This window comes from Bos grunniens, chromosome 5 (assembly GCF_055505025.1).
Source record: "Bos grunniens cultivar Pamir isolate PY7600 chromosome 5, Bosgru_T2T1.0, whole genome shotgun sequence".
NCBI lineage: Eukaryota > Metazoa > Chordata > Mammalia > Artiodactyla > Bovidae > Bos > Bos grunniens.
In genome coordinates this window covers 59,010,033-59,020,598 of record NC_141169.1, presented here as the reverse complement: position 1 = coordinate 59,020,598, position 10,566 = coordinate 59,010,033, and the positions used below count along the sequence as shown (strand labels likewise).

Here is a 10,566-nt window from a genome sequence, read left to right as displayed (position 1 = left end):
TAATTACTCTTAGAGAAAATAAGTCTTACAGTTGACAAACCTTTGTCAGAGTCATAAAATGTTAATAGGCCTTCTGGCCAGAAGATGATGTAAATCACCTAAACCATTTGTATATGATAAATTTGAAGAAAAGAAACCCTGGTTTCGATAAGGATCAAAGACTGCTGACTTTGCATGATTTCACACCCCCTATTATCCTCTATGTGCAACTTATGGTATAAAAGCCCCTGTTGAAAATAAAGCTATGGGCCTTGCTCACCGAAGCTTGGTCTCCCCATGTCATTCTTTCTCTCAACCTCTGGCTGGGTTTCCATCTGGAGCGCAGGGGTCCTCTGCGACCACTTATTTGCCTGGGCTTCTAAGGCCCACTTGAGAAGGTGCCTACAGTGGGGCACCTTCCACTATTCGAGAGGGTGCCTGCAGCCTCCGTGGTCAGAGCTAGCCTGATGTCACAGGTTATATTGATTTTCCACGTAAACCAAGCTACTCAGCCTCTTTTCTCCGCTGAATTTTCCTACTGAGCTATTCTCATTCTATTACTCTTTATATATTTGATTATATTTAATTAAAGCCAGTGTAATCGCCGAAGCTGTCTCCCCTTCGAATTCCCTGGATCAGCCAGGGCTGGACCCCAGCACTCTTCTATTGCTTTTATTGTTTTTTCATTTTCTCTTCCTCTTTAATTCCATGTATCAGTATGCTGATTTTTTAATTTAATCTAAAATGTTTGGTATTTTATCCAATTACAATTAATATCATTTATTATTACCATACAATGAATAATGTATGCACTCTTGGTGTCTCTGCAGAGGCAGATACAGTTACTTAAACAAAGAATTCCATTTGAAACCAATAAATATAGTTTTGGATCCTACTTATGCCACTTGCTAGCAATAGTTTATTTATTTTAACTTTTATTTCTCCATATGTTTCCAGTTTAATTTTTGACCATAATAATTGTAGGGTAATTTTCAGTTACTGATTATCAGATACAGATATTTATCAGTATCATAAATTTTTAATAAGTTTTGATTTCTATTCTCTCATCCCAAAATTTAAAAATAAACATTTTTAACAGGATTATACCTTCACCATACTTTTCTTCTTTCATGTTCACAGATTGATCCTAAATGTTACTTTTGTATTTTTCATCTTCATATAAAAATTCTCATGAGCATTATCAAAAGTTCAAATCATCATGTTAGAACATGATCTATTGTAGAATGTGGTCCACTGGAGAAGGGAATGGCAAACCACGTCAGTATTCTTGCCTTGAGAACCCCATGAACAGTATGAAAAGGCAAAATGATAGGATACTGAAAGAAGAACTTCCCAGGTCAGTACGTGCCCAATATGCTACTGGAGATCAGTGGAGAAATAACTCCAGAAAGAATGAAGGGATGGAGCCAAAGCAAAAACAATACCCAGTTGTGGATGTGACTGGTGATAGAAGTAAGGTCTGATGCTGTAAAGAGCAATATTACATAAGAACCTGGAATGTTAGGTCCATGAATCAAGGCAAATTGGAAGTGGTCAAACAGGAGATGGCAGGAGTGAACATCAACATTCTGGGAATCAGCAAACTAAACTGGACTGGAAAGGGTGAATTTAACTCAAATGACCATTATATCTACTACTGTGGGCAGGAATCCATTAGAAGAAATGCAGTAGCCATCATGGTCAACAAAAGAGTCTGAACTTCAGTACTTGGATGCAATTTCAAAAACGACAGAATGATCTCTGTTCATTTCCAAGGCACACCACTCAATATCACAGTAATCCAAGTCTATGCCCCAACTAGTAACACTGAAGAAGCTGAAGTTAAATGGTCCTATGAAGACCTACAAGACAGTGCTCGCTTCGGCAGCACATACACTAAAATTGGAACGATACAGAGAAGATTAGCATGGCCCCTGCACAAGGATGACACGCAAATTCGTGAAGCGTTCCATATTTTTCCGCAAATCAATCAATGTAATACACCACATTAACAAACTGAAAAATAAAAAACATATGATTATCTCAATAGATGCAGAGAAAGCCTTTGACAAAATTCAACATCCATTTATGATAAAAACTCTCCAGAAAGCAGGAATAGAAGGAACATACCTCAACATAATAAAAGCTATATATGACAAACCCACAGCAAACATTATCCTCAATGGTGAAAAATTGAAAGCATTTCCTCTAAAGTCAGGAACAAGACAAGGGTGCCCACTTTCACCATTACTATTCAACATAGTTTTGGAAGTTTTGGCCACAGCAATCAGAGCAGAAAAAGAAATAAAAGGAATCCAAATTGGAAAAGAAGAAGTAAAACTCTCACTATTTGCAGATGACATGATCCTCTACATAGAAAACACTAAAGACTCAACCAGAAAATTACTAGAACTAATCAATGACTATAGTAAAGTTGCAGGATATAAAATCAACACACAGAAATCCCTTGCATTCCTATACACTAATAATGAGAAAACAGAAAGAGAAATTAAGGAAACAATTCCATTCACCATTGCAATGGAAAGAATAAAAATACTTAGGAATATATCTACCTAAAGAAACGACCTATATATAGAAAACTATAAAACACTGGTGAAAGAAATCAAAGAGGACACTAATAGATGGAGAAATATACCATGTTCATGGATTGGAAGAATCAATAGAGTGAAAATGAGTATACTACCCAAAGCAATTTATAGATTCAATGCAATCCCTATCAAGCTACCAACAGTATTCTTCACAGAGCTAGAACAAATAATTTCACAATTTGTATGGAAATACAAAAAACCTCGAATAGCCAAAGCGATCTTGAGAAAGAAGAATGAAACTGGAGGAATCAACCTACCTGACTTCAGGCTCTACTACAAAGCCACAGTTATCAAGACAGTATGGTACTGGCACAAAGACAGAAATATAGATCAATGGAACAAAATAGAAAGCCCAGAGATAAATTCACCCACATATGGACACCTTATCTTTGACAAAGGAGGCAAGAATATACAATGGATTAAAGACAATCTCTTTAACAAGTGGTGCTGGGAAATCTGGTCAACCGCTTGTAAAAGAATGAAACTAGAGCACTTTCTAACACCATACACAAAAATAAACTCAAAATGGATTAAAGATCTAAAAGTAAGACCAGAAACCATAAAACTCCTAGAGGAGAACATAGGCAAAACACTCTCTGACATCCATCACAGCAGGATCCTCTATGACCCACCTCCCAGAATATTGGAAATAAAAGCAAATATAAACAAATGGGACCTAATTAACCTTAAAGGCTTCTGAACATCAAAGGAAACTATTAGCAAGGTGAAAAGACAGCCTTCAGAATGGGAGAAAATAATAGCAAATGAAGCAACTGACAAACAACTAATCTCAAAAATATACAAGCAACTTCTACAGCTCAACTCCAGAAAAATAAATGATCCAATCAAAAAATGGGCCAAAGAACTAAACAGACATTTCTCCAAAGAAGACATACAGATGGCTAACAAACATATGAAAAGATGCTCAACATCACTCATTATCAGAGAAATGCAAATCAAAACCACTAGGAGGTACCATTTCACGCCAGTCAGAATGGCTGCAATCCAAAAGTCTACAAATAATAAATGCTGGAGAGGGTGTGGAGAAAAGGGAACCCTCTTACACTGTTGGTGGGAATGCAAACTAGTACAGCCACTATGGAGAACAGTGTGGAGATTCCTTAAAAAACTGGAAATAGAACTGCCTAATGACCCAGCAATCCCACTGCTGGGCATACACACTGAGGAAACCAGAAGGGAAAGAGACACGTGTACCCCAATGTTCATCGCAGCACTGTTTATAATAGCCAGGACATGGAAGCAACCTAGATGTCTATCAGCAGATGAATGGATAAGAAAGCTGTGGTACATATACACAATGGAGTATTACACAGCCATTAGAAATAATACATTTGAATCAGTTCTAATGAGGTGGATGAAACTGGAGCCTATTATACAGAGTGAAGTAAGCCAGAAAGAAAAACACCAATACAGTATACTAACACATATATATGGAATTTAGAAAGATGATAACAATAACCCTGTGTACGAGACAGCAGAAGAGACACTGATGTATAGAACAGTCTTATGGACTCTGTGGGAGAGGGAGAGGGTGGGAAGATTTGGGAGAATGGCATTGAAACATGTAAAATATCATGTATGAAACGAGTTGCCAGTCCAGGTTCGATGCACAATACTGGATGCTTGGGGCTAGAGCACTGGGACGACCCAGAGGGATGGTATGGGGAGGGAGGAGGGAGGAGGGTTCAGGATGGGGAACACATGTATACCTGTGGTGGATTCATTTTGATATTTGGCAAAACTAATACAATTATATAAAGTTTAAAAATAAAATTAAAAAAAAAAAAAAAAAAGACCTACAAGACCTTTTAGGAAGTCAAGAAACACCTGGAGTAACAGGCAAATTTGGCCTTGGAATACCGAATGAAGCAGGGAAAAGGCTAATACAGCTTTGCCAAAAGAACGCACTGGTCATAGCAAACACGGTCTTCCAAAAATACAAGAGAAGACTCTACACATGGACATCACCAGATGGTCAACGTTGAAATCAGATTGATTATATTCTTTGCAGCCAAAGATGGAGAATTCTATACAGTCAACAAGAACAAGACTGGGAGCTGACTGCGGCTCAGATCATGAGCTCCTTATTGCCAAATTCAGACTTAAATTGAAGAAAGTAGGGAAAACCACTAGATCATTCAGGTATGACCTAAATCAAATCCCTTATGATTATATAGTGGAAGTGAGAAATAGATTTAAGGGACTAGATCTGATAGACAGAGTGCCTAAAGAACTATGGAATGAGGTTCGTGACATTGTATAGGAGACAGGGATCAAGACAATCCCCATGAAAAAGAAATGCAAAAAAAGGAAAATGGCTGTGTGGGGAGGCCTTACAATTAGCTGTGAAAAGAAGAGAAGCAAAAAGCGAAGTAGAAAAGGAAAGATATAAGCATCTGAATGCAGAGTTCCAAGGAATAACAAGAAGAGATAAGAAAGACTTCCTCACTGATCAATGCAAAGAATAGAGGAAAACAACAGAATGGGAAAGATCAGAGATTTCTTCAAGAAAATTAGAGATACCAAGGGAATATTTCATGCAAAGATGGGCTCGATAAAGGACAGAAATGGTATGGACCTAACAGAAGCAGAAGATATTAAGAAGATGGGGCAAGAATACACAGAAGAACTGTACAAAAAAGATCTTGATAATCACGATGGTGTGACCACTGACCTAGAGCCAGACATCCTGGAATGTGAAGTCAAGTGGGCCTTAGAAAGCATCACTACAAACAAAGCTAGTGGAGGTGATGGAAATCCAGTTGAGCTATTTCAAATCCTGAAGGATGATGCTGTGAAAATGTTGCACTCAATATGCCAGCAAATTTGAAAAACTCATCAGTGGCCACAGGACTGGAAAATGTCAGTTTCCATTCCAATCCCTAAAAAAGGCAATGCCAAAGAATGCTTAAACTACCGCACAATTGCACTCATCTCACACACTAGTTAAGTAATGCTCAAAATTCTCCAAGCCAGGCTTCAGCAATACTTGAACTGTGAAATTCCAGATGTTCAAGCTGGTTTTAGAAAAAGCAGAGGAACCAGAGATCAAATTGGCAACATTTGCTGGATCATGGAAAAAGCAAGAGAGTTCCAGAAAAACATCTATTTCTGCTTTATTGACTATGCCAAAGCCTTTGACTGTGTGTACAGAATTAACTGTGGAAAATTCTGAAAGAGATGGGTATGCCAGACCACCTGACCTGCCTCTTGAGAAACCTATATGCAGGTCAGGAAGCAACAGTTAGAACTGGACATGGAACAAGACTGGTTCCAAATAGGAAAAGGAGTACGTCAAGGCTGTATACTGTCACACTGCTTATTTAACTTATATGCAGAGCACATCATGAGAAATGCTGGGCTGGAAGAAGCACAAGCTAGAATCAAGATTTCTGGGAGAAATAGCAATAATCTCAGATATGCAGATGACACCACCCTTATGGCAGAAAGTGAAGAGGAACTCAAAAGCCTCTTGATGAAAGTGAAAGAGGAGAGTGAAAAAGTTGGCTTAAAACTCAACATTCGGAAAACAAAGATCATGGCATCTGGTCCCATCACTTCGTGGGAAATAGATGGGGAAACAGTGGAAACAGTGTCAGACTTTATTTTTGGGGGCTCCAAAATCACTGCAGATGGTGACTGCAGCCATGAAATTAAAAGACACTTACTCCTTGGAAGGAAAGTTATGACCAACCTAGATAGCATATTCAAAAGTAGAGACATTACTTTGCCAACAAAGGTCTGTCTAGTCAAGGCTATGGTTTTTCCTGTGGTCATGTATGGATGTGAGAGTTGGACTGTGAAGAAAGCTGAGTGCCGAAGAATTGATGCTTTTGAACTGTGGTGTTGGAGAAGACTCTTGAGAGTCCCTTGGACTGCAAGGAGATCCAAGCAGTCCATTCTGAAGGAGATCAGCCCTGGGATTTCTTTGGAAGGAATGATGCTAAAGCTGAAACTCCAGTACTTTGGCCACCTCTTGCAAAGAGCTGACTCATTGGAAAAGACTCTGATGCTGGAAGGGATTGGGGGCAGGAAGAGAAGGGAATGACAGAGAATGAAATGGCTGGATGGCATCACCGACTTGATGGAGGTGAGTTTGAGTGAAATCCGAGTGTTGGTGTTGGACAGGGAGGCCTGGAGTGCTGCGATTCATGGGGTCACAAAGAGTCGGACACGACTGGGCAACTGAACTGAACTGAACACTAACATTGGGAAGTTGACATGAGTGGAAATTTCCTGCCTACAGGGACCATGATAAGATAAGTAACCTCAAAGCGAGCAAAAGTCAAAGGAAGTTTAAATATGACGAACAATAGCACTTCAAATGGTGAAGAATTTAACAAATAATTAAATGCTGATCTTTCTTGTGAGGTATCACTACATGCATATTTTGAACTCTTGAAATGACTAAAGCTTTTCTTTTCGCATTTAAATTTTTTATTTTTGTATTATATATATATATATTTACTTTACAATATTGTATTGAAACATGTATAGTATCATATAAGCTTTTCAAAAGGCAAATAATTTAGTTGACATTACTTTTAATTATCGTCTCATTTCTCCATCTTCCTTGTTATTTATTTATCACTCTTCTAGGCCTATTTGTAACTCTTCTAGCCCTACTTGGCACTAATGGTAAAGAACCTACCTGTCAATGCAGGAGACTCAGGAGATGTGGGTACATTGCCTGATCAGGAAGATCTCCTGGGGGAGGAAATGGCAATCCACTCCAGTATTCTTGCCTGGAAAAGCCTACAGACAGAGGAACCTGGCAGTCTACAGTCCACAGTGTCACAATGAGTTGGACATGACTGAAGCAACTTAACACACTAGCCCTATGGGGTTCCTTAGACGTGCTGCCACAACTTTGTGCTTTCATATTTCAATTGGTACATCAGTATCAATCTCCTTTATGGAATTACAATGCAAAATTTAATCCTTAGCAGCAATAAGCAATACATTTCTCTCTTTATTTTAATCAATGTCCTCATGGCAGTCATTAAATGATTTTTACAATGAATTATATCCATTGTATGACTATGTAACCTGTGACTTTAAACTTCCTTATCGATAAAAGCTTTATTGAAATTCTATATATTTATACTTATTTTTTACTTTAAAATAAACTTTGAGGTTTTGAGAATTTTTTCTCTGTTAAACTCAGAAATAGTATTTTCTTTTTATTATTATTTCTCTCAATTTGTAGAAATTGTTTAGAGAAATTATATGCAATCTTTTCAGTGCTGGGAAAGAAAAGTTCAAAGTGAACATCCTGAAACAACAATTTTCATTTTTTCTATGTTTGTAATTCTAAGGGTTTCTAAAATGGCATGAGTAGCAAAGAACCCCCTTGTCAATGCAGGAGATGAAAGAGACATGGTTTGATCCCTTAGTCGGGAAGGTTCCCTGAGGAGGGCATGTAAACCCACTCTAGTATTCTTGCCTGGAGAATCCCATAGACAGAGGGACCTAGAGGGGACAGTCCACAGGGTTGCAAAGAGTCAAACACAACTGAAGTGACCAGCACACACACACAGAGTTGACTTCATCAGGGTCAATGAAGAATGGAAGACCAAATCTAGTTCAAGAAGAGATAAAATAGGATACACACAAAAGAAAATTGTTTAGGGATCCTATCAACATTCTCCTAGCTCTTTGAAACCAATAAAATTCTTTTGACTAAATCATTAAAGGCACATTTCACTTGTTTATTCCTCAGAGTATAAATAAATAAGTTTAACATGGGGGAAATGGAAGTCATAAGTATTACTACTTCCTTATTAATAGCCAATTCATCTTTTGATGAAGGTTTGATAGAGACAAAGATGCAGCTTCCAAAAGTAATAGAAACCACAATAAAGTGGGAAGAACAGGTGGAAAAAGCTTTTGTCCTTTGCTGGGCAGAGGGGAATCTTAGAACTGTTCTGATGATAAACATGTAAGACAAAACCACACATATGAGAGTCATGATATATATCAACACGGAGCCAACAAGGGTCATCTCCTCAATGAACCATAGATCTGAGCATGAGATCTTCAGAAGTGGATTAACGTCACAGAAGAAGTGATCAATGACAGAGTCACAGAATTCCGGGTTCAGTCCCAAGCAAAATGGTGGAAATATAATCAAGAAAGTGGTCATCCAACAGCAGAAGGTAAGCATTTTGCAGAATCTGTGGTTCATGATGGTCATGTAATGCAGGGGTTTGCAGATGGCTACATAGCGATCATAGGACATGGTGGCCAAGAGAAAAAATTCTGTCATTCCAAACACATAGGTAAAAAATAGTTGGGCTACACAAGCATTATAGGTAATGGACCTGTCACCTGTTGATATACTATACAAGAATCTAGGAATGCAGGCAGAAGTGAATGAGATATCTAAGAAGGAAAAATTTTGGAGGAAATAGTACATTGCAGATTTAAGATGAGAATCCACTAATATGAGGATGATGATGATCAGGTTTCCAGCTATACTCAATATGTAGGTGATGAGTAGAAATGTGAAAATCAAAATCTGCATTTGTAAGTCATCTGTTAATCCCAGGAGGATGAAACTGACTGCTGGTGTGTGGTTTCTCATTTCTGGGTATGGACTTCTGTCCAGTCTGCTAAAACTGTCCAGTCTGTTAAACTGTTGGAAGGAAAATCTGAGAAGAGTGTAAGAAAATGGTTTACATTTCACATGTAGATTTTGTTTAGATAAGTCAAGTCAAGCCATTTATATGTATCTTCTTTCTAAATAATGAGTATTTTAATTAATTCATGGTGTAAGCTCTGTTGGTATATCTGTGGTAGGCTAGAAACTTAGCTCCCAAATATTTTGGACCTCGAAATATGCTAAAATGTACGTTTTATATTGTAGTTCAGTGTATGGACACACAAACAAAGCACACATATATATACAAACATATATCTACAACAAAAATTTCAATATCAATCTGAACATGCCTTGATCTCTGAGGTTTTCTATAAAATCTCTAAAAATATTGAATCTTTATGCTGTGTGTGTCAAACTAACATAATAGTGTAAATCAAATATACATCAACTTTAAAATAAACAAAAAATACCAATATCACAAAATTGATTTTATAGCATGCTAAATGGTAATAACCTGTACTTATAAAACACATTTCATTTTTTAGGGGCTTGTTAAATCATATTGTCTAAGTAAAACATATTTTAAAACATCTTTAAAAGTATGTCATGCTTTTACTTTCTATTTTGGAACTGATTTTTCTCATAACAAACTTGTTCCCTAGGATCAATAAAATCATGAACTTTAGAATATCCTGTTTTCTAAGAATTTTTCTTTTATCACTAATTGAAATTTTGCACAGGTTAATTATCTGGTTGAAGCTCCCTTTTTTGATACATTAAAAACATTTAAGTGTTTCTTTATCCATTTGCAAAAGCATTTGAGGACTCTGTTCCACTGCCATGACAAAACCTATACTTAATCTACAGAGGAGAGTTCCTGTAATGAAAATTCTTTCCTAGACCTTTACCGTGAATTTCTCCAAATGAACTTTCATCATTAGCTTTAGTATAACTGCATCCAATTTCCAATCTATTCCTCAACTACTTCCAATATGGTTTCTGAACACAGCACTCCACTGAAACTGTTATTTGTAGCAATTATTTCTTGCAGTTGTAGCTGTTATGTTTCAACGAAGTGTAGATCATATTCTTTGCAAGTTTTGTTGTAATTTGTCACTGTCAATCACTTCTTCTACTTAGATTGCTATAAACACATTGTCTGCACAATATCCATACTCCTGGTTTTTGTTCTGCCCTTTCGGTTTCTCCTTTATAACAACCTTTTCCACTACTCATCTTTATAACATTGATATTTCTCACACTTCACCCCTACATCATCTTCTGCTTATCTATGACTTTTTTGTGGAAATTGTGAAATATCTTGACTTCAATCTATCACTTAAAATTTGGTAA

At 37.2% G+C, this 10,566-nt stretch overlaps 1 protein-coding gene and 1 non-coding gene across 2 annotated transcripts; one reads left to right on the top strand and one right to left on the bottom strand.

Annotated features, from left to right (window-relative positions):
• The first annotated feature begins 1,851 nt into the window (after positions 1-1,851).
• LOC147372117 (U6 spliceosomal RNA) lies at positions 1,852-1,958 on the top strand. Its single transcript, XR_015165024.1, has one exon. It is a non-coding gene; the product is annotated as a U6 spliceosomal RNA (small nuclear RNA).
• A 6,301-nt stretch (positions 1,959-8,259) lies between these two features.
• LOC147372116 (olfactory receptor 6C2-like) lies at positions 8,260-9,195 on the bottom strand. The gene has a single exon (XM_086403963.1). The coding sequence runs from the start codon at positions 9,193-9,195 to the stop codon at positions 8,260-8,262; it is 936 nt and encodes a 311-aa protein (XP_086260089.1).
• Between the last annotated feature and the right edge of the window lie 1,371 nt (positions 9,196-10,566).

Excerpts from the sequence above, each read along its gene's own strand:
- LOC147372116 (XM_086403963.1), bottom strand. The coding sequence starts at position 9,195 with ATGAGAAACCACACACCAGCAGTCAGTTTCATCCTCCTGGGATTAACA.